The sequence below is a fragment of the Amphiura filiformis genome, chromosome 12, assembly GCF_039555335.1.
Source record: "Amphiura filiformis chromosome 12, Afil_fr2py, whole genome shotgun sequence".
NCBI classification, from domain to species: domain Eukaryota; kingdom Metazoa; phylum Echinodermata; class Ophiuroidea; order Amphilepidida; family Amphiuridae; genus Amphiura; species Amphiura filiformis.
Genome location: NC_092639.1, coordinates 59,710,362 through 59,736,098, shown reverse-complemented (window position 1 = coordinate 59,736,098; position 25,737 = coordinate 59,710,362). Strand labels below are relative to the sequence as shown.

The following is a 25,737-nucleotide window of genomic DNA, read 5'->3' as shown; positions in this document are numbered from 1 at the left end:
AATTCAAATATGACAGATATACTTTTAAAGGTGCTGCGGTTCTTGAGCTACGTTTTAAAGAGGGATGAAACAACAACACTTTTGTAAAACGTACATAACTCATTAACAACAATAAATTAAGCAAGTTTGCAAAGTATACGATTTGTAGAATGAACTTTTGCAAAACATGAAGGTGTTAATTTTCAATAATATATTGATCTAGATAATGAAAATCAATTTTTAGGTTGCTTCGACCAACAATACCTCGTCTACCCTTAAGATTCGATTATTAACTTGCACGGTATATTGATTATTCTATATTATAGGCCTATAGGCCCATGTTAAATACAAGATGTGATGAGTTTATGTTTATTGTTTTATGTTCATTATAATTACATTTTCCGCATTCTAATATAATAACTGCAATGGCCGCTGACAAAACATTTGCAAAACTATATTTGGAGTCTAATTTTTAGAACTAATGTTTTTCCACTATGTTCTATGAATAGAATCTATGATTTAACCATAGGTCACGCTTCCATCAGACAGGGCTTGTGCACCTCGTGCTATTCCATGTGTATATTTGTGTCAGCATGGATCATTTGAAATAGGAGTGCATGGCTGTATGCTTGAAGCTAACCAAAACATGGTTTGAAAGAAAGCTAAAGAAATAGAATTGAGCAAAATAACGTTTTAATGCATAAATCCTCAGCGATTATTGCAATCAATTTTAATTTTAATAAAGAATGAACTAATTCTTTCAGAGAATTGAAATAATGATTTCAATGTATTTTTAACTGTTATTCATGACCCAATGAGTAGAGTATGCTGCTTGCCAATGGTGGTGGCTGGTATTAGTCCGGTATCTACGGGAAGTTAATGAAGATCCCCCCCCCCCCAGGACTAGTGCTGTGGTCGGCACCGTTTTTTAATGTCGACATGTCGATATAATTCGTATACCGACGTCGACAGTATGTCGACATAAAAAAAATTCTTAATTTAATTTTCAAAAAATATTTTTAGCCAGAAAAATAAGTTATAGGCCCAAAATGACTTGTTATTCAAGGTTGGAAACCAGAGAAATGCTGCTAATCAAAAAAAAAAAAAAAAAAAAAAAAAAAAAATGCCAATTTTTTTTACAAAGTTGGATACAGTTGTATATTTTAATTACTTTTGCTTCTATTGAACAGCTAGCAATGCATACTAATTCAATGTGTCCCTGACTGTTCAATAGAAGCAAAGGTAATCAAAATATACAAATTTATCAACTTTGTAAAAAAAATGGCATTTTATTTTTAGTAGCAGTATTTCTCTGGTTTCCAACCTTGAATAACAAGTAATTTTGGGCCTATAACTTGCTTTTCTGGCCAAAAATATTTTTTGAAAATTAAAAAAAAAAAAAAAAATTTTAGAATTTTTTGTTGATGTCGACATGTCGGGATACGTGCCGACGTCGACATTAATGTCGACATAAGGCATGTAAGCTACCAAACCAACTTTTTAGCTTCCTTTTATGGTTCTATAACACATTCAAGATGTTAACAAAAAATAATTCCTGGCACTCCAGCCATTTTCAAGGTTAAAGGTTGCTCACATATGGTTAACAAGCACACCAAATTATTCCTCTTATTGTAAGGATTCAGATAAAGTACATGTGACATACCGTTCTTGAGTTATAAAGCAAAAAGGTCCATTGGGGTGGTGGTCAGTTGTTGTTTTTGGCCACTCAGGGGGCGAAAATTAAAACTGCTCAGATTTCAACGAAAATGGTCTCAAATTGATCGTCATGTAAAACCAAGTAATCGTCGTTTGCACTGTCTAAAGTGCTTTGTTATTGACCAAATTTGCCAATAAAGGTCAGTCCCCATTACAGCCTATTTGACCACAACCTTTGTTGTGATGTTTCCCAGGTAACGAAACATCCTACATGGTTACAACCATTCCTTATTTGACTCGTTTTTACATGACAAGCAATTTGAGACCAATTTCGTTGAAATTGGAGCATTTTTAATTTTTGGCCCGTGTGGCCAAAAAAAACTGACCACTCCCCAAAGGTTTAAACCACTAAATTATCTTGAATGTGTTATAGGACCATAAAAGGAAGCTAAAAAATTTGGTTTGGTAGAGTCCTGTGGGGGGTCATCATTAACTTCTGGTAGATACCGGACAATATTGCCAGCTGCCAGCTCCATTGAAACACTGCAAAAGAGGGGTGACTTACATGTCGCAGAAGTACACTAAGGAGTAAAAACACAATGGTGATTTTATTTATTTTTGAAAACAATATTCAAGGTCCCATTTGACATGTAAATTTTTTTCTCAAGTGACTGCCTGTAAAAAAATCTCTGTTTGAAATTAAGCTTATTTTTAACAAAAAAATTGTATAAAACTATGGTCTATATTAAGGTATCCTGCGAATAGTAAATAACACAGGGACAAAATGATGCATGATGGGTATGCCCTATAATGTTGTTGAAACTATGTAGGAGTATCAGTATCAAAGTCAATATCGTTTGAAAGTTATGGGATACAATATAGAAATCCATGTTTTCGTTATTTGTCAATATTTTGCATTTAGGGCAAAATTAGTGATTTTTTGTCTAGAAACACTGATACGAGGTAGGCAAAAAATTCATTGCCATGAGCAAGGAATCATCAACCAAGAGGCATATACCAAATATGAAAGGATTTGTCCAACCTTCATCTTCCCATGACCTGGTGGTTTTTACACGGAGGCCTCCTTAAGTGGGGTCCTGATTAGTTATTACATTTGTCCCACAATAATAGCAATTGAGCCCTTACTAATCAAAAGCATGTTTTGTTCAGCATTCATGAACAGTGATGCCAGAAAGGGAACAGAAAGTCATGCATAGGGTATGCACATCGACCAATGCAAGAGAGTGCCATTCTTCTCTGCCAGCTGCTGTAGTTCTAGATATACTTACAGATTTGGATTGAGGATGTGTGATGGTCCAGTGGAATGCCTGCCACAATCAGGCACCTTGATGCTAATCTTTTCATTTGGAAGAAAGACATATCGTGACTTCTCATTGAAACCTTTGGGTGGCATGTGAAGACTGCTGAAGGAGCGACGTCTAATACCTGGATAAAACAAAGAGCAAAAAGACAGGCAAATGAATGAGAAATGTCAACTTCAAAAAGAAAATGTGCAACATTGCCATTAATCAATGTACACATTATATAGATTCGTCTTTTGCAAGGTCCTTTTAACCGGTAACCCTTGCGTATGTGTGCGGCGTCAAGTGTGTGCATAGGACCTTGTGTAAAATACATTGTAATACATGCTCATGCTGGATGATCATAACATAGCAGTATGCATAATTTGTAAAAGGGAATCTGCAAAAAATATTTAAATTTGTGTGTAATTTTTTGCCATTGTTATTGCTACTGCTGCTACTGCCAATGTTGTTGAACTGCTGCTGCTGTCAATGTTGCTGTTGATTGCTGTTATTGTTGTTTTGTTGCATGTGTGTGTGTTTTTTTTATTCAACAACTCCTATATGGGCTGTTTCACAATCAGGGTACACAAGTGGGTTTCACGAGGGTGCAAAATCAGAGTATCTTAATGTGCTTGTTTTAAATGTTAAAGTGGTTTAAATATATCAAATTTTCAAGTTCTAACAATTATTTAGCCACTTAACCTCTATTTTTTTTCAAATATTATTTTTTAATTGGCTATATGAAGGAAAATGGCCAAATACCAAAGTTTACAAACAGCATTACAATGATTTGATACTGCCTTTTTTCAACCCCAAAGTTGTCTAATATTATTGCTGACAAATATGTGACTCCTCGCCACAACTGAGCCCGGATGTCGCCAGTGCCACTATTGAGATATGCTCCATCGAACTTAACAATAAACAATAGGAAAGAAAGGATTTATTGACTGTTTTATTGATTTTCACTACTTAAATATCAAGTACTATAGACATGATATACATCATTTTAAAGCTAATTTCAAGCAGAATATTTTGGTTGAATATCTCAAAAATGATGATTGGCGACATCCGGGCTCAGTTGTGGCGAGGAGTCACATATAGCTTTCAAATGATATACAGATTGTATATTATGTAAACATCAATTTTTTGCAGAATCATATTAACTGGTGGAAATGGTTCAAATATTGAATTTGACTAAGAGAAGTTACTTGCGAGTTTACCAAGACAAGTAAAATCTACACAAATATGCATTTACATGAAGCAGTGGGTTAGTATCTTGTCTCATGTCAAGTTTGGCGGTCATACTACTTAGCGTTTTTGAGATATGAAGGAAAATGTGTCAAAAAATGTCCCCTCCTTTACATAGTTTTTGTTGACTATTTGGAGCATAAAATCAAAATAATAACATTGACCAAGTGGATTTTGCTATTTTTATGTCTGCCTGTATCCAACCCATCTTCCTAGGTTCACTTTTCTTTAGTCCAAACAAAGACAATCCTATTATTTGAATAAAATGCAAAAACCATTGATCGTAAAGGAGGGGACACATTTTTTTTGACAGATTGAAATTGGAATTGCAAATTATTTCTCCAAAAATCACACTTAAGTATCATCAGCAGTTCCTATTATGAAATTTAACTACTTTTCACCACTCTATCAGTGTGGGAATATATAAAATTAGACAAAGTCATGATTTTGTATTATCAAGCGTAAAGGAGGGGACATTTTTGGATGTGGCAAAAGAAAAAAATCTATAGTGAATTTCAAAAATTGGTTCTTATCCCTACAATGGTTGCACCTTGAGCTATTAAAATGTAATTTAAAAACATGGTACCTAACTGCAAAAATATATTGCAGAGAGAATAATGCTGTAAAGGAGGGGACATGTTTTTTTTGACATCACTTGGTAACACTCGTCCCCACTCCGCCACTTGATGTACAATCACGATTTTTGGTACTTTGAATTACAGGATACACATGAAACTTTTCACCCATTCTGCACAATTTGGAAGGGTTTTAAATTGATTTATAGTGCTTCATAAAATCAAATGTAAAGGAGGGGACATTATTTTGGAGATTTTTGACAAATCTTTATTTGGGTCGCATTTTTTCTGTAATTTAAATATGCAAATGATTTTTATTTCAAAACTTAGGTGCATATAACTACATTTAGAAATGTCACCCAGTAGTAAATTTAGAATTCCTTTACTATATAAATTACAGATTTCAAAATGTGCTTTTTGAAGATGAAACAGCAAAATGTCAAAAAAAGTGAACTTTTCACCATATAATGAAAAAACTAAGGCATTTGTGTGATTTCTTTTATGTGTGATTTTAAGGGGAGTAGACATACTTCATTTTTAAATTAAAAGAAATCCTTCAGCTTCTTTCATTAAGCAGCAGGATGCTAAGAAACATGGATTTTGAAATATGTACCCTGATCGTGAAACAGCCCATATCTAGATGTAATGGAGCCAACCGTTGTTAATCCGTGATGAATCCACACTTTTACTGTAGCGTATACGCGAACACAAGCGAGACTGTCTGGAACTTGTGTGCGCTACATGTTGTTATTTTGGAGGAAGCGGCTAAACATTGCCCTTTTATTCTGTAATTCTTTTGCTGTATCAACAGAAAAAAAAATTGATCTTCTTGTAATATTGAGTGCCCGGGTTGAGTGGCAATGACTATAAAACTGGACATTCCTCATGAAATAATCCTGTGAATTGCGCAATCTTTAGCTCGTTTTCTTTATTGAAAGGGATTCAATCATGTTTCACCGTTGTTCATCACCGATTAACAATTCTAGTCAGGCACATCTGCTTGGTTTACAAGCTTGTAAACAACAAATATACCAGTTTCAATCCTCAACTTAATGATCACTAGATTCAATCATTTTACCCACAAAAAAATTATTAATTGCTTTAATTTCTCAATCTTTTATTCATTAATTTAAGCATTCATGATCATGCTGGCCAGTTAAATATTCCTATCATCATGGGTCAGAATTATGTGCCCAGGAGGGCACAAACATTACACAAATACTTTAAAGCCAGGTAATCATCACGATCTGTGTTACTGGATATGCTTGTCTTACCTATACCACAGATATATATTAAAACATTGAGTCCAATATCTGTGTGTAATAATATCAATAAATATAATTAGACACCATAAAAAGATGTACCATTTTTTAATTTACCCAAGTTTTCTCCAACAAATTAGGTTGTTTTGAGACAACATTTGTTTTGCTTCATTGTTTTGTCAATATAAAATCAATGCAGGAAACAAAATATTAGCCACATCCTAGGTGAGAAAGAGGGAATTTCTACGATACCATACAGGATATTATTCAAAACACATATTGCCCATCATAGCTTTTAAGTTCAAGGGCCTCCTTGTCAACTCAATAGGCCACTGTGTCCACCTTTATGTACACTGGCTTGTTCCACATTGTTAGCAACTGTAATAGTTACAATGGATGACATTTGCTCGTTATTTGCAAGGTAAATTTTTGTTGTCACTGCGCTATCTCATATCTGTACACTTCTCCATGCATTAATTACTTACTTTATAAATAAAAGATACTAATTTGCCTCTCTAATGAAAAAGATGTATTCATCATTTCTATTTTATTGAAGGCAATTATCCGCTACCCATGACCGGAAACCAGGCATGAATAACAAAAGTCAGACTACCACTTGACTATATCTCTACTGTATTGTTGCAGTGTGATATCTTTCTTCCATAGTTTGGCATAAATGAACAAAATGGTGCAAAATTTATGTACAATTTGAACTGAATGTTACCTTGAGTGTACCATATTAATGGACCATAATGACAATAATACAATTTGAACTGAATGTTACCTTGAGTGTACCATATTAATGGACCATAATGACAATATTAACATGATTGATAAAAATAAAAGCTTGAATGGAAGCCTGAATGTTGTGTTTGTTATTATAACAAATAAACAGCAAGGCTAACTAGAAAAATAAAAATTGCAGTATCGTACTCAAGACTAAAAGAGCTAGGATGTTAAAAGAAAGTGTAACGTGCATTACCGTAGAATCGCTCATTATGTTTCATGCTTAAACAAGTATCTCAAAACATCTACCGGCATTAGCTATTTTTGCATGACTAAAGTTTATATTGCAGTCAAATTATGATTACAATATATTCATGCTGCAAATATTTGTATTTGATATGATCACTATGCACCTTGCACGTATTAATGATAATATGCCATACACGTTTTATACACACAAAACGGCAGAACTTTGTGCCATACCAGACTAGTTCAAGCTTCACTAAGCACTGAGATAATTGAAATATTTGTGTCTATTTAGTTTTAAAGTTCCTTCAACTACTGAGTACTGCTTTTAAAAACTCTCAATTTATAATTTGGGAAGTGTAATGTAATTGAAGTGATATTGAATTCTAATTTTTAATGTGGCAATCTAGAGAAACTTTAATAATAGTTCTACACAGAGTGTAATGACTTTTTTTGCAAGCAGCAACTCTTCTGTAGTTTTAAATAAATTTGCTCTAAACCGAAAGAGAAAATATAGGCTTAGCCTACTTTGGCATGTTTGCTGCAAGTCTGCCAGGGAAAGGAAAATAACTAGTACCTACAATCAAGGAATTTAATAGTTGGTACACCTTGACAATATGTTGGAACTCTTCATTGCCGCTCTGAGAGTTAAGTGAAATTAGTATAACTATGTTTGATGAGAAGTACATACCTTCTCCTTTCCTCTTCCATCCCCATTCCCCCTCAATCAATGTTGGGGAGACTGGAGAGCCCAATGGAAAAAGTGCTTTCATCAACATTGAACTGGGGGAAAGGGGTGGCGATTAACATTTAGTATGCCCGAGTGTACCAACATTAATTTCTTTGATTGTCCGAGGCGAATGTAAAATATTTCATATAAATTTCGTTTTTGTCTCATAACTCAAAAAGCGGAATGTCGTATGAACTTCATATTTCACACAATTTGGGAGTGTATTATAGGCCTTTGAATTATAATAAATTATTAAATAAAGAAATTGGTTTATTTAGGGAGTGGTCATTGAAATCCTCCCCTATGCTAAATTAAACACATTTTGTGATGGGTGCAAACTGCATCTAACATTGGTTTTTGGTCCATATCTTTAAAACAAAAGCACGTATTACAACCAAATTTTACACATTTTGTTATGATGATATGTTTCCACTTCTATCAAATGTACAGTACGATATTCACTCAATTACGAGAAACACAATGCAAATATGTAGCACACCATGTAAAGCTATGTGAAACCGACAAAGGCCATTTTTTAAATAAGCTGCATAATGGTGAAATTGTGCATTTTAGCTCAAAACAAGAGTTTGACAACACAGAAAAAATGACTACGAACAAAATACTAAGGTTTTGTTAATGGTATTAATCATTGAGAGAATAGCGTTGAACTCTATCAAGAAAAAAAAAAAAAAATCCCGGGGTTCGAACCCGGTACCTCCAGATCATGGGCCACATACCACACCATTGGACTATTACGTTGCAACTGTGATAAAGATTTGAATCATTGTACTAATACGTTAAAGATGTTAAACCATGGACGCGTATTGAATACTTTTTTCTGTAACTATTGTGTAAACTGAATAAATTATGCACTTTGCATGAAGTTTTGCAAATTGACTCGGTAATCCACGATATATATTCATATTGTGTACAGAAACAGCTCAAAATATAATGAGCGTTGCTCAGTAACTGACGATATGCCTCGATAATCCACCAAAAAAACTTGTCTATTCTTTTTCTAATGATATAATGGATTACCGTGCAATTGCTATTGAATTCAATAGCGTTTGTTTTGGTATACCGTTTGCTTGAATGACCCTGCAACTTTATGATGACAATCATTATGACTTAAAATGAAAGACCATTTTCACGTCGATCCGTGTAGCTTAATGGTAGCACAGGTCGCTTCGTAATCGAGAGGTCCACGGTTCAAAACTTGGCGCAATTTTTTTTTTTCCCACTCAAAAGGTTACTTTTATTGGAATTGTTAATTTTAATTTGGCCAAACATATCTGAATGACAATGTTGTTATTTTTTTTCTTTTTTTTAATATATTTGTCTTTTTGATTTATTTATATATAATATTTCCGGTGTTTCCTTATTGATAACTTAAATTACCGGTTCATCATGTTTGAAATGGATGGAAACTGTACCTTTTATTCTTTCATCAATACAGTTATAATATATATATTTTTAAAGATAAAATGGTGAATGATATTAACAATCATTTATGGAAATAAATGAAGAAAGAACAAAACAAGATGAGGTCAACGTATAATGTGCACATTTAACAGTTCAAGTTCTTATTACGCGTTACGATACGCATTGAATCATGCTGTCTACTGAAGATAACTAATACATAATTATGTAATGAATGATTTATGACCAATTCCTGACTTTGTTATATTATTTGTTTTCAACAATAATTAGGCGTTGAATTAGGACAACCAAATATTCAGTATACAGCAATTCGTGCTAAAATAATTATGATAATTAAGAAGAAATATGCAACAGCGTGTTAATATACGCGTATTGTTAGAAAAGCGTGTTTATTTGGCCTATATAAAACTCAGCATTGTGGATGTTTTCAATAACCACTCCCTAAACAAACAAATTTCTTTGCCGTCAAAATTTTTGTAACACATTTCAATAGGAGAGTATCTACCAAAAACTTGTGAGTGACAACAGTTTGATATGACTTCCCGTTTTTAAGATATAGCACAAAAAGTAACTTTGTGCGACGGCTTAGAGAACTAATCATGAAATTCGTGTAGGTTAGGGTATGGGTTGTTTCACTGACCGCTCCCTAAAAAAATCCAATTTCTTTATCAACAATTTTATTAAGAGTCCAAAGCATATGGTATACTCCCATATCATGTGCAATATGAAGTTCATATGACATTCCGTTGTAGAATTATGAGTTCAAAACGAAATTTAGATGCATAATTTGCCGTTTAGAGCCTAATACGAAATATGACGTAATTAAGCATAGGAGATGCTTTCAGTGACCACTTCCTAAATAAACCAATTTATTTATCAACAATTTTATACTCATTCTAAAGCGCATGGTCCACTCCTACATCGGGTGCAATATGGAGTTCATACGATATTGTGTTGTTGAGTTATGAGACAAAAACGAATTTTAGATGTCATATTTTGCGTTCGCCTCGGACAATCAAGGAATTTAATAGTTGGTACACCTTGACAATATGTTGGAACTCTTCATTGCCGCTCTGAGAGTTAAGTGAAATTAGTATAACTATGTTTGATGAGAAGTACATACCTTCTCCTTTCCTCTTCCATCCCCATTCCCCCTCAATCAATGTTGGGGAGACTGGAGAGCCCAATGGAAAAAGTGCTTTCATCAACATTGAACTGGGGGAAAGGGGTGGCGATTAACATTTAGTATGCCCGAGTGTACCAACATTAATTTCTTTGATTGTAGAATTCCAGATTGATTTGCCATGTGACCAATTGTGTGATACCAGGAAAATAAAACAACAGCTTGCATAATGTACACATATTTTTTTTTAAAGGTAACAAACATGCCAAATTATACTTTACAGTTACAGAATGTTTTAGTTCAGATGCCTCTAATTTCAAATTTCATTTTGGTAGGTGGTGCCAATTTGAAAAAGTAGGGTCTTCCAGGAAAGGATTTGAGCAGAATAGATGTCTAAGGAACTGGGGGTGGGGGAAGGGTTGATGGGTGGCAATGAAATCTGATAGTTTCCTAAATGGCTTCATGCCATTTAAAGTTTTTTTGTTAATAATTTTTGCATCCTAACTGCAACCATAGTGAATTTCACGATTAGAGTTCCAACCGCGAAAATAAAACCTCACAAATATATGCAATAATGTATTACAAGTATAGGGAAGGACTGTGATGGGCAATCGCGAAAATAACATTCGCAAAAATGTGTCTCTCACCCCAAATTGTGAAAATAACTGTACGCAAAAAATCACCACTTATACAGTACTCAAACAATAAATTGAACACGTAACATCAAGTTGAAAACATTTATTTGACCCAAGTTTTAATTTCCTGGCTTAGTAAAGTCTAGTGCACAGCCTCCTAAGACTTTTATCAATAACCATGCATCTGGTACTCGGCTGCTTGACATTTTATCTGTCTCTTTATTGCAAAATTGGGCTATCTTGGGAAAGTATCAATTGGTTCTTTCATTCCGTTTGATCATATGGGTAGTGCAATAACTGGTACAATTGAGAATCTGGGAATCTGGAGAAACAAGCAAAGTTTGGCCTCAAAATTGGTTACTACTGAGTAGAGGTTTTCACAAGATTGGAAAATTCATTTGTTCTCCATGTTATACAAACAATAACAAGGGTAGCCTCATAACTTCCAGTTAATGATAGGCCTCTAGCTTCTTGAAAGTCTGAATTATGATATAAAAGCCTACAACAAAATGAGGATATGTTTTATACCTTTTCTAGATTTTTGATCATGACTTCACCTCATACCAAAAGAAGATGTGGCATACCAGAAATGGTAAGAAAATATAATTTTTCATGGAAATTGGTGTCTTTCCTTCTTTTGAGGTTGATGATGATGGCCTAAACATCATAGGTCTAAGCAAAATAGAAATGATTCCAGGAATGGAAACACTTTCACTTTTAGAATCAACATATCTCTTACTTTTTACTGGAATGTCAGGTGACCTTTCACAGTATGGAAATCGAGCCAAGTTTTATAAATTAAATAATTAATGCAGATTTAACTCCTTGATCATTATCAGCCCAATTGTACATATTTTCAAATGACATTAGACTGATAATGGGTCATCTTCAAGTCCCTTAAACTTTGCACAGTTTACAGGAAATAAGTAAAGGTATTAGAGGAAATACATACAGGTGTCAATGCCAATTACAAAACAACCAAATGACAATGACAGAGCCTCTATTTATTCCAGAACTCAAAACATTTATCTTAAAGGTGGGTTATACAATTGTTATACCACAGAATTAGAGAAAAAGAATCGGGACTCGGTCTCCATCTTTATACAGGCATGGAGCAAAAATTGGGGGTATTCGGTTTCCCTTGGAATGCGCTTGAGGCATTCGTTGTCATGCAAGCGCGATATGGATGATACGCGCATTTGAGAGACGCACTTAATGCGACCTGCACGCGAGTACTAAGATGCTTCAGGCCAGACGCAGAATTGCTTTCGTTCGTCTCTGCGCACCGTCGGCAAGGACCTGAATACCCTAAATTTTCTCCCCATAGCTGACGGCGTGATTGTATGTGGCGGTATAGGGAGTCCCGGTTCTCCTTCTCTAATTCTGTGTGTTATACAAATATATGTATGTTTTCTTCCTCACATTGAAGCCCATCACCCAAACATTCTTATTCCAAGGATAACAGTGGATAAAGAATGGTGCTCTTTTAGACTATGTCTGTAGGTAAAAAATAGACAATTCTATTCAAACTATGAGCATAATTATTTTACTGTTGGGTCTGAGGGGTTTTGTCTTATCAGAATGAGCAAATTGTTAAAACACATCACCCAAAATAATTGATGTGGTGTAACATTTTAGCGGTATAATGACTTATTTTTTGTGAAAGGGTCCATTCAGCACTTCTCCAAACCGATGCCTATATGCAATTCCCAGCCCTGTGATCAATACAGTACACTTTTCTGTGTAAAGTTTTTGTTTTGAAGTACAAACTGACTTACTTAAAATGAAAGTTTCTCCCCTTTTATCAAAACAAGTTGTCTTGTAACTGGTTGAGTATGAAATTCATAACATACCTTGTCATTATCCATTCTTCTTTGCCCAAGCTAAAATGAAATGTGTACGAAATGAAACCATGTCACAACATTGTGACAAGTAATATGTCAAGCCAGTTGTGTAAAGGAAATGGTTAAGGATTGATTTTCACTGCAGTCTATATTAAAACATTGAGATGGGTTCTTCAAAATAAAGCCAAGGCTTTGTTATAGTCTCAACCAGGTGTTTTGGGACTCAAGAGTATTTCTTAAATCTAGACAAAAAAGAATCTCTATATACTAGGCAAGACACTGGTTAAAGCTGCAGCATGGTTTAACTTTTTGTTACAGGTCCTGAAATCTAGCTGTTTCTTTCTTCTTTCCGGCAACACGTCCACTGCTCCTTTATGCTGAGGCTGATTTTGACCAAACTTGGTCACAAGCACCACTGTCCAAGATGTAACATGATACGTGACCAGATCCAGGTCAAAGGTCACCCAAGGGTCACAGGGGTCAAAAAGCTGATTTCAGCTTAAAATGCTACTCTTTCCACAAATTTCATGGCTCAGAGTTGGGACTTGCACACATGCATTGACCTTCGATGGTACACAAAAGTTGCTCTCCGATTTGGGATCAAAGGTCATTTAGGGGTCAATGTGTCCAAGTCCCATTGAAATCCATCAAAGCATGTGGGAGAAATCATAAAGAATGAAGACCAGAAGCGTTGTCACATGCACAGCTACACACATCGGTACCTACATTTGGGTACCGGTACCTACATTTGGGTACATACATCTATACAGACGGTGCTCATTTTATAGTCCCCTCCTGAACTTGTCCATAGTTGGCTAGCCTGAGCCTTTGACTCATGCCGACACACTCACAATTTGTCCAAAATTGCTATTGGAGAGACCTGTGCCCCCGTGTTTTCCCCACCCTAAACAATTATTTTAGTTTATTGAAGTAAGCCTTCATTAATGTTTTGCATAAGATGTTCTTAGCAATTATATACTTGGTTGTAAACATTTTAATCAGCGCCTGGGAAACGATGCATGCTCTAAGGCCTGGGAAAGACTACCCTTTACACGCATCCAAGCTGTTGTAAAAGTATACCGATTTTGGCAATTTTGACACCCTTTGCACTGTACACGCGTCCATCGCATGTGCGTGAAAAACTACCCTTTTTACGCGTTTTTGTACCTGAGCATGGTGTCCACCTTGTATTGGCAGTGTCCACCTTGTATTGGCAGTGCCCCCGGGCCTGGGCCAGGTTTTACAAAACTACAAATACTGTTAATGAATTTAGGGATCTTTGGGCGAGATAACCACCTGACACATAACCTATGTACAGTCTTTTGGTGTAAAATGAAAACTGAGACATATCCTGATCAATATCTTCAACATGACAAGGATTCTATAGACTTGAAACAATATTGCTGAACAGGATCACATTATTTTGCACTAATAGATACTATTAAAGGCAGACTGTATGAGCATTTTTTTTATAAACTGAAACTCATTTACCATCAGCTGTTGTGGTAATAAACACCATACAATGTCTGCACTCCATCTGTTGTCTCAAGGTAATTTTTAAATTACAAAAGTGCACAAATTCAAAATTAACATTTATTTTGATCCCATGTATATGCACAATTGTGTAACCAGAATAACACCAGAGGGCTTGACCCATCCCCCACCTTGAGTTTGGGTCAAGTCCCCTCCACACCTTGAGCCCACCCGATGTACTTTGCAGTTTATTTGGGTGTCTATGGAGAGGATATATTTCACCTACCCCCTGACACTGCATTCCCTTCCCCTCCCTACACATAACCCTGTCCCAGTCAGGTGAACAGCAACCACCACCTTTTATCTTTTTAATACTGATTGTCTTTTCTACAGATTATACAGAATTTAGGTACCGGAACTTGCTGATCGATTTACGAACTTTTTATTCATGTTAAAATCCATACTCCCCAAGGAAGATAATAACCTTAATCTCCACACAGGGGTGTAGATTTCAAATGGAACCACCCATTCAGATATACAGTAAAACCTCATTATAACGAAATCTGATACAAGAAAAACCCTGTTATAAAGAAGTGTTTTTCCAGAACCAAGATACAAAATTCTTTTGTTATTTATTGTTTTTACAACCCTGATATAACGAAATTTGGATATAAAGAACTAATTTTTCTGTCCCTGACAACTTCGTTATAATGAGTTTCCACTGTAACTCCAATTTAAATTTACACTCCCTGTATTTGAGATTAAGAGCTATGTCTTTCATAGAATGATAGCAGGTGTATGGATTTCAACTGGAATAGCTCAATCTTCCAGATGATGACAAAGATGAGCAATAAGAGTAAACGGTTACTGAAATACGTATGTTTCAAGAAATAGAGTACTTGAACTGACCTAGATCTGAGCAGCTTTCAACAGGATCAATAACAACCTCAAACAGTACCGATAGGATTGTGTGCTATAGCGTTTTCAATCCGCACAGCTCAACAACTCGGTCTAAACTATTACTTCACTAAACCACGCTGGAAATTCTATATTGCATGCCTTTCTGTGCACTGCAGGGGGAAAAGACAGCTATGAAGAAGGTAACAATCTGTTTTTCTGGGTTTTTTCTTCTTCTTTTAATTCTTATCTATCATGTTATTTCTCTCTGCAAAGCAAACTATCTCACTTTACTTTCATTTTATGTTTATAGAATTTGTAGCCTGGTCTAAATGACCAGATCAGTTGGAAATGCCGAATAGCACTTTAAATCACCAATTAAGTCCAACACCCTGCTTATAGAAAACTTAACATATTGTTAAAACCTTAGGTTATAAACCTATATAAGGATTATTTCATAAACATTTAGCAATATTCATTGATAATTTTGTTATTCCAGAATTCAATATCAATTTATCATTTTAAAAATTGATAATCCAGCGAAACCTGTCACTTCCCTGTTTTGAATAAAAAGCAACAATTGTAATTCTGTCAATATAGGTACTGACATATCCAAATAAATGAATCTAGTGACTAAAATATTCTCAATAAGCCAGCAAAATAATTAAAGATTCCCACTGCTATGTTTACACATATCTCTTGATTGGACCAGTACAGGATCTGGTTACCTACAGGAAGCAATCATCCTTGCACTAGAATTTGTTTACCATGTTTTGGTGATACTGTGAATACCTGATGCGCTTCAAATTATTCAAGCAACTCAGGCGTAATGTACCATGGATCTATACACATAACATGAACAATAAATATCCAGGGAATCATTACCTTGTCTTTACTGTGACCGAGCAATGTTTGGTCACTCATGTGATTTGAAATGTGCTTGTTATACTGTGTGTTTCTAGGTTCAAGACATTGAAATACTCATGGAATGTAAAGAAAGTACAAATTGTGCAAAAGAAAGATAGAGCATTTAGAAAGAGCAAAAAAAGGAAGGAAAGAAGAAAGAAAAGAAGAGGAAGAGGAAGAGGAAGAGGAAGAGGAAGAGGAAGAGGAAGAGGAAGAGGAAGAGGGAGAGGAAGAGGGAGAGGGAGAGGGAGAGGGGAGGAGAGGAGAGAGGAGGGGGGAGGAGAGGAGAGGAGAGGAGAGGAGAGGAGGAGGAGAGGAGAGGGAGAGGAGAGGAGAGAGAGGAGAGGAGAGGGAGGAGGGAGGAGAGGAGAGGAGGAGAGAGAGAGAGGAGGAGAGGAGGAGAGGAGAGAGAGGAGGAGGGAGGGAGAGAGGAGAGAGAGGGAGGAGAGGAGAGAGAGAGAGGAGGAGGGAGAGAGGAGAGGAGAGGAGAGGAGAGGAGAGGAGAGGAGAGGAGAGGAGAGGAGAGGAGAGGAGAGGAGAGGAGAGGAGAGGAGAGGAGAGGAGAGAGAGAGGAGAGGAGAGGAGAAGAGAAGAGAAGAGAAAGAAAGACAGACAGACAGACAGACAGACAGAAAGAAAGAAAGAAAGCAAGCAAGCAAGCAAGCAAGCAAGCAAGCAAGCAAGCAAGCAAGCAAGCAAGCAAGCAAGCAAGCAAGCAAGCAAGCAAGCAAGCAAGCAAGCAAGCTAAATTTTGGAGCCACAAAGATATTCTCACATTTCAATTCACAGACTTTCCTGTTTGGATCGAATAGACTTCAACAGCATTTTTCACATCAATTTATGTGTACACTAATACCCAGTTCATTTTTTCTAGGGTCTGCGACTGAAGTCAGACAAGCCTGAAATGTGAGCAAGTGTTCTCAATTGAGTGCTTCCTCCTTCCTCATAATATGCAAAAACTGGTAGTACCAGATTGTAATACATGTATATCTAGGCGTACCGGTATATTAAAAGGGCATTTCGTGATCCACAGTCTCATCCCCCCACTTTTTTCAAAAAAAGTTGAGATTTTTATACCAATGGATACCTCGTGCTACATAATGTTTATGTACGAAATATTTCTTGCAGATCAGTTCGTTTTGCAAAAATATTGTCAAATTTGAATTTCGTTCTGGCAGACCGAAATTACAACAGTGGCCTATGGAGCAGTTAGACACATAATCATGCATAACTCGCAAACGCAAAATTTGGAATCAACTAACATTTTGGGAATATGCTTTTTGCGTTTAGATATCTACGGAAAAATGTCATAAAAAGAGGATGCTTGGATCACGAAATCCTCCTTTAAATAGTTGAATTAAAACCAATAATTTATAACTGGCACTCCAGCATCCTATGAAAAGAGTGATGGCACATATCATGCAAGAAGTAGAATTGTACTTCTCCCTAAAAATATTTAGCTTGTTACTACTAGGTCAAAATCCAAGCATTTTGTGGTTTTTAATGTATGTTTCTTTTTATCCTCTGGATTTTATGTCTAATCAAACCATGTGCATTGAACATAGGGATGTATGTTGATCAACTCAAACCAATACAGGAATCTTTTCATAAATTCCATGACATTTTCCAAATAAAAAAAATAACAATAAAAAATGGTTCTTTGAAGGCACAAAATCTTCCGAGGAACTCAAAGCGCACAAAAACATGAAGATGACAAACAAACAAAAAAGTGCTCAATTAATTCTATTAATCTGGAAAAGCTTGACGAAAGAGATTGATTTTAAGCTGGCATCTAAATTGAGATAGTTTGGGGATGTTATGAAGGTTGTTTGAAAGCGAGTTGGAGCAGCAAAATGAAATGAGCGCTCACCGGCTGATTTGAGGTTAACCCAAGGAGTTTTGAGTAATTTTTCTGAGGATGATGAACTTTTTAGTGTGGATTCAATTAGAACCATCTAGGCTAATTGCGTACATTATCAACTTTAAAACACAATGTATCATAAGCCCTATTATGATGTTTCATTTTTGGCCTTCCTAAAAACAGTCCAGCCCTCGAATTAACCCACGGCACCCATGGCATTTTGCCGTGGGTGCCCATCCCCACTGCCGTAATGCCCTCAAAATATATCCTTTACCCAAGGCAGTCACTTGTTGCGTGCCCTCTAATGAAGTTGCGTCGGTGCCCCAGCCCTGCCCCTTCATTATAAAATCATCTATCTATGTTTGTGTGTGTTTTCTTCACTTTTGAGAAATTGCCTTGGTGCCCTTCTCAAATTTTCAACAGTTGCCCTGATGCCCTCTTGAAATATTACAAACTGCCGTGCTGCCTTGCCTTTTCAGTGAAAATCCAAGGCAATTTTGAACTTGCCCTAAAAAGTTGCTGTGCCCCTTCAGATCCTTAATTCGAGGGCTGAAAAACACCCACATGGTCACATCATAATTTTCAGGGAAAAAAAGATGCAATCTAGAAAATTACCCATTAACGGTACTTTGGTATTAGAATATTAAAATACGGTAATTTTTCTTGAGAAAAAATACAGTGCACATTTTTTTGGTCTTGGAACCATTTTGTGTGAAATGGCCCTTTAGCATTCTTAACCCTACATGTAACTCCTGAAGGGCTTTTTGGCGACTGGAAGGGAGAAATAAAGAGAGAAAATTAACAAAGAACTTGTTTGCTTTGGGTGGAATTCGACCCAAGACCGTTCGCATCATTTCGCATGCCAAGCACTAGGTCGCCGACACCTAGCCATAGGTCTTACGCTGGCCGGGCCAGCAAATCTGTGCTCATATCACTTTAGGGTGATTGCGTCATCACATCCGTGGGATGCACGCACACACAGTGAAGTGATTTGTAGTATTTTGTAGTATTCAGGCTCGTTAGGGTTCATTTTACTTTTCAAATGCCAAATTTTTAACATTGGTACGGTATTTGATTTAAAAAGTGGATCGGATTCTGATCATCAGGCACATCAAGGCGTGTTGCTTTTATTTGTAAGATACAGATATTTATAACGGGAACTTCTCTCCAGGGCTCAATATTGCTCAAAAAAGAAGAGGTGCATATAAAATTTGGCCTGTGCATGCAAAATTTTGTGATATTCAGCTCATATTCAAAGAAAAACTGCAGTCGTGCATGTAACTTTTATTTTCTAAATTGACCCCTGCTTCTCTCTATAGAACAAGGGTTCCTATGCACGGTTCAGTTCGCTAGTTCAAAAATAAGGTCTGATAGTTTGAAATAATGAAAAAAGGTCAGGATTATCTAAGGTTATACCATGGTTAAACTTAAAGTTCTAAGGACTAATTGATAAACTGATATAACTACAATTGCTTTTTCTTTTCTTTTTTTAAAAACTGTTTTATAGTGTTCAATTTATTTTCTATTTTACTGTTTTTAGTACTTAATGAAAATAATGTGCAACTCTTTACTTTGGTATGAAATTCAGCTTGCATTTTGCTCAACAAATAATGCAATTTGCTTTCAATTTCATAATATTGAAAACAGCAGTCAGGTGAGCTGGTAATGGTAGCAGGTGAATGACACCATAAACATACAGGCCTTAAGGTTCGTTCATACTACCACCGCATTTGCGATGCGTTGCGGTGGTAGTATGAACGGACCTTACCTGGTTGTACATCACCAAAGCTATATGGGAGCATGTGTGGCCGAGTGGATAAGGCGCCCGACTCATAATCCATTGGTTGCGAGTTCGAGCCCCGCTCGTGCCAACGTGTTGTGTCCTTGGGCAAAGCACTTTATCCTCATCATTGCCTACTGGGGTGGGGTGTGGTTGGATTGCAACTTTGTTTGTTTCAATGTTGCAATATTGGCGCTGTTTAAGCTGCTGCCTGCAAATTGCATTGTGTCTGTTGTGTTTAATGTACAATTCTAGCAATTTGACCTGCGGGTCACCATTAGAGTTTGAAATAAAACCTTCAGAAACCTTCAGATATACATACAGGGTGCATCAAAAAGATTGGTACCCATTAATTTCCAGTGCTATGGAAAAGACTGCCACATCAAAATGAAACATAGGGCCAATTCCACCGTTACGGACGTTAGGGCCTACAGATACATGCAACTTGCAACTTTTAAGTGAATAGCACACATGTTTGCTGTTAGGATAACAAATAATTTCTTTGTATGCTACTACTAGTACACACTCTAATGTTCAATATAATGAAGCAATTTTGTTTTGGCTTTCTTAGTTAATTAGCTACAGAAATTAGAAACGAGCGTTACGGACGTTACGCGAAAGTGCCTGCCATTTTGACAGATGGTGCATATCCTTAAATCTCCATTCAGTTCTGTGTTTTATTTTTTTCTGTTAACTATATTGAGCAAGCCCTGACTCCATTCTATGTAAACATGAAAAGCAAGTTTGAAATTAATACTCCTGTATCGTCCTACACTGTTGATTTAGTGTTACGGACGTTACATTTTCTCTCAAATGTAACGTCCGTAACGTTTTTCATAATGAAAAAAAACTGTCAAGGTGCTTCCTCAGATTTTTTTTCTTTACTATCTTGAAGTAGGTCTGACATCAATCTATGGAGGCATCATTAGCAAATTTGAAATAAATGCTCCTGTTTTGAGCAATAATGTTCCAAAATTTTGTTACGGACGTTACAAAAGGCACTTTTGGCATGGAATTGGCCATAGGGTCAACATAATTTGCAGATGAAATGTTATAAAAGGTCCTAAAACTGTAGGTTCTGGTCATTTCAAGAAGACCCAATGTTGCATTTGTTGCATCAGGCCTACCAATCATTTTGATACAGCTTGTACACATATCCACCAGCCATGCCCAGTTGGGTTTGATATTATACAGGGTAACTAATAGAGATGCCAGTGTTTTATTGGACAGTGGTTACAAATTTGCATTCTCTACTCAATTGAATATGATTTCTGTGCATTTTTATTAAGCATTTTACAATTAAAATTGACAAATTTCACGCTCCTTTATCACTCTATAGAGCTCAATCCAACTTGTGTCAGCAAAGTGCTAGCTTTTGTGGATAATTCTAATTCACTTACCAATTTGAATCTGCCTATTGATAACAATATGTAAAAGAAAATGAAGGTATTTGCCATAACCGTACGTAGCTTTTTTATATTCACAAATTGTTCTCCATAAAATTTACTTGTTTGTAGGTGCAAACAACAATTTCCATTGTCTGTTTGTCTATTCAAAAATTAAGTATACCAAAAAAATCTAGGGCTGTAATTTCTGACATTGAAATATTTTTTTCTTTGAACAAGAACAGAATAAAGGCAAACAATCAAACCCAAACAATGTTAACCTATTTCAATAATTTGAATACATGGAAGGAGCTACATAATACAAAATTGATAACTAAAATAAGATAAATATTTGAACTTAAGCTTGTACTACATTCTTCCCAATCGTGATTCATCTGGTGATACTAAATGTCAGATTAGATCTGTTCATACAAGTTTGTGTAAGTATGCATAGTACTGTGGAATCTCTATGAGCATTATATGAGACCTGCTCCACAAAACCTGGATGAAGTCAGGAAATTATAATTCAGAGATAACATGTCTAAATCTAAAATGCTCAGATTGTCAGCTTTAAAATGATATCAGATGATTACTCAATCCTTTGTCTTATATCTTTAGCTCCAAAGTTCCTATGTTTTATACTGATTTTTGACATTATTGAACTTTATAATAGTTGTGGCAAAGATTTAAAAGCTGATAAGAGTAAATATTAGTAACTATAATCATCAAAAGTTGCACATACTGTACTGACTCGAGTATAGTCCCACCCCGCTTTTTTGGGTGAACATTTTTCAAAATTGGGGGTGGGACTATACTCAATTAAAAGTTTGGAGTGTCCCTGGACCTAGACCTAAATGCTAGGATCATTCATGGTTGATTAAAAAAAAATGGAATTGAATTTTGCACAAAGTTTTGTGTTTTTAATATGAAAATTGATACTTTGTTTTCATGTCATACTCTATTAATGATATCAAAATGCATTCAAATTCAATGCATTTTGATATCATTAATAGAGTCAAAACCGAAAAAATAAATGACTTATAAAAAAAATATATATATATATTTCTTTTTTAATTTCTGAAATTTTTCGAAAATTTGGGGGTGGGACTTTACTCATAGGTGGGACTATACTCGCGTCAGTACGGTAGTATATTTTCTTTATCAGTTATATAATTTCCCCAATATCTCAAATGGAGTAAAATGGAATTGGTGTTTGCACCTGAACTATTCATATTGTAGATTAAAAAGCACTTATGACACGAACACACATAGATGGAATTACCCATCAATTTTGTGCAGTCGGTTTTATTTTAAAATATCCTAATCAATGTTTTGCTCAGTTACCTTGAAAATTAAATACAAATTACCTTGTTCGTGTATTCCAGCATCCTCCTTCCATTCTGAAGAACTTGTGCCTGTATCGTCATAGCGGTTTGTAAACAGAGATGAGAATCGATTCAAATTAGGTCTCCCATACTCAAGGTCCTCCTGAACAGGTACAATGACATCATCATCGTCTGAATCAGTATCAGGACCTGGTGAATCTGTAGTACTAGGCGGATTGGTTACACCACTTGTGTACTCTGCAGATTGCGTTACTCTTAACTCAGGGGGATTTACAGCAGCTACAATACCATCTATATCTGTGTTGTTCATTTGGTATGCACTACCTGGTTCGCCTACAAAGTTGGAGTTGAAGGTACCATATTCGCTTTACTGGTGCTCTCCGTTGGAAGATTGGTATCCACACTATCCTCATCTGAATCCATTGGTGAGATAAGTGGGTCATCTAAATGATCTGGATGTACAAAAAGAGAACGGCCCATACCAGCCATAAGATGTTTAACTGATAGCATGATGATGAAAACTTTTAAACTATAAACACCTGTTAGAAGAACTAGATGCTCTTGGTAGCTTCTTAAGATATTCCAAGAATGTGCATTAGCGTTAGTACTTAGTGTACATTAAGCATCCAGTGCACACACTATCAATGGGAAAGTGATACTGTTTAAACTGTTTTATAGAATCAGCTACACACTGGCTGCTGAGTGAGCTGTGTACTAGTACTGCACGCTGCCGCTGCTTTAAATGATAGTCGTATAATAACGCACAGCGCACAAGCTGCTGCCTAGCTAGTCACAGGAATAATGTGTATTGTAATAAAAGCATGCTGCAATTCCATTAAATTCGTCACAGTCGGTGCACTACTGTCAGACGTATGGAGCAATCTGCAGCGGCAACTCCACAATTTAATACTATAACTTAAGCTGTGTGAAATAGTGCTGGTAAATTGCTATATTCTGGTAAGGTTAAAAATGCATTTGTGAGAATTTTAGTAGCATGATTAAAAACAATATATTTCAAAAAAGTAAACAACAATGGAAAATGCAATGCATCTTTTATTGGTCACAATTATTATCTTCTTAAAGCAATTTTCAGCACCAGATACTACAATTAACTTTTAACCTAGTAGTAGTACTCCTCATCATGTTGTATTCAATAATGATGTACAGGCCTAACATTATAGTGGATGAACATTGTATTGATGGATAGAGTCCCATCATAATAGTTTCACACAAATTACAAAGAGCATGAACAATGCTTTGACTAAATATTTCAAATTCAACAGATTAAAGTACCGGTACCCTCACTTATATGCCTGACAAAATAATAACTTTGGCACAATTGAGTTATTAGCAGTTTTGATGAGTTCATATTTTTTAAATGCATTTTAGAGGGTTAAGCTTAGGGGCCAGAGCCAAAATTCCCGTTTGTGGCGGGACGGAATTTTGATAGACCTTTTGAATTGTAGCACTGTGCCTGTTTATTTTATGGATTCTTCATGTTCTTAATAAAAACAAGTAAGTTACAGACTTCATTCACAAACAAGAAAAATGGTCCAAAGAATCAACATGTTGCCACGGTAACACAAATTCATTGATGTGGCGGGACGGAGTGATAAACTTCATGTATTTGTGACCACAGTACATTTGTTGAATTTTTATCAAAAGTACTGGGATAAAACATTTTTTTTCTAACATTTCCAGTATTAACTTCAACTATCCTTCTTTTGTTATGGAAGGAATTATACAATTCACCCCCCTCTTGATAGTGTGCTCATTAATTTTTAAAAATCATGTCAATGTGGCGGGACGGAATGTGGCGGGACGGAATTTTGTCCACCATGTCAAAAACAGCAAAAAAAGCAATTGATTCAATTTAAAACTGACAAAATTGTCTTTTCTTTCACTTCCAATGAAAAATTATTGCAAAATATTGACTGAGAAAGAACTTTTCCTGAAATTAAAAAAATCATCTCAAAATGTGGCGGAGCCGTGTTTTACCCCATAGACCCTGAAAATAGCATTATTGCTGGCATCCTACCACAAATGGCTTGAAAAAGAAGAAGTTAAAATGGCTCTGAGTCAAGCAAAGTTGATGAATTCAATTTTTGTGTACTCAGGAATGTTTATTACCATAATAGTTGATATTTTGGAAAGTTTTGACTAAATTTTTTTTTTTTTTTTTTTTTTGGAACGTAAAAAAATCACCTCAAATTGTGGCGGGACGGAATTTGACACATATTTTAATTTATTTCTTTATTTTTGCAAAGTCCACTGACATATTTTTTGGTGCTGAAATTGTCTATAGACGAATCTAAATTCACGCATTCCTACACCTGACTAGCAGCCTTTAGTTGGGTAGCCGTCGGCTACAATGCACTCAAAATGTGAAATGATTCGCCTTGGCGGAAATTTTAAACTGCATTCCATCACCCGTTTTACACCTTCCGCGAAAACACAGGCAGACAAAAGAATAACACAATACAGTTCCTTCGACAAAACACACAGCATGGTCTATTCGCTGTTGAAGTGACATAATAATCGGATTAACTACACGCGGTATCTATGCATTGATGTACTTGCGAACAAAAGCACTATGTAGCGTCTATGAATAGAATGCGACGGGATTACCTGCGGAATTATCTCCATTATATATATATTATTAGCTATTATTCTATTAACCCTCCTCGTCCTTGCATCTTCCCTAGGTGTTAGGCGGCTTTTATTTGCACAATTGACGCTCAAAGCACCAGGTTGGTGCTAGCGGCTACCCAAAGATGTCCGACCAAATCCTGACCATGACTTGGCTACTTGGATTCGTCTATACAGAAGACCTTTATAATACCATAAACAAAAAAATCCTATCTTTTTTAAATATGTAGTAACATCAAATTTAACAATTCCGTCCCGCCACACCGAGAGGGCGCTATGTGTGTATTATTTTGCTTGCATTCCGAAATTGACGGGCAAATTTTACTTTTTTTTTTGCCGATTCATAATCTTTGGTTAGTGGTCTATTAAACCAGGGGAGAAATTCACTTCTGTGACAATTTCTAATTTTTAGGTTGAGTGATGACCATTTTTGGCTCTGGCCCTTAGGGAACAAACCAAAAGATCGATGACGTCCTATAAACGTAACTAGTTTTATTTCTCAGCCGACCCCCTCCCTCCCTGCCAGAAACGTAATAATGAAATGTTGAAAATTTGGACATAATAATAATAATAACACATACTTCAGACCGATGTTTTTGTACAAACGTAATCGAGTTTTTTTACCCCCTCCCCCCTAAAAGAAACTAGTTTCGTTTATAGGACGTCATCGAT

The 25,737-nt window shown here is 35.9% G+C and overlaps 1 protein-coding gene across 1 annotated transcript in view; it reads right to left on the bottom strand.

Moving 5' to 3' along the window:
* The window catches only part of LOC140166507 (phospholipase D1-like), a 192,126-nt gene that overhangs the window by 159,535 nt on the left and 6,854 nt on the right, over positions 1 to 25,737 (bottom strand). The window contains exons 2-3 of the mRNA XM_072189987.1: positions 22,438 to 22,868; positions 2,925 to 3,081 (exon numbers count right to left, since the gene is read on the bottom strand). Of these exons, the coding sequence (XP_072046088.1) occupies positions 2,925 to 3,081; positions 22,438 to 22,726 (446 nt within the window). The 5' untranslated portion in view covers positions 22,727 to 22,868. The remainder of the gene's footprint in view (positions 1 to 2,924; positions 3,082 to 22,437; positions 22,869 to 25,737) is intronic.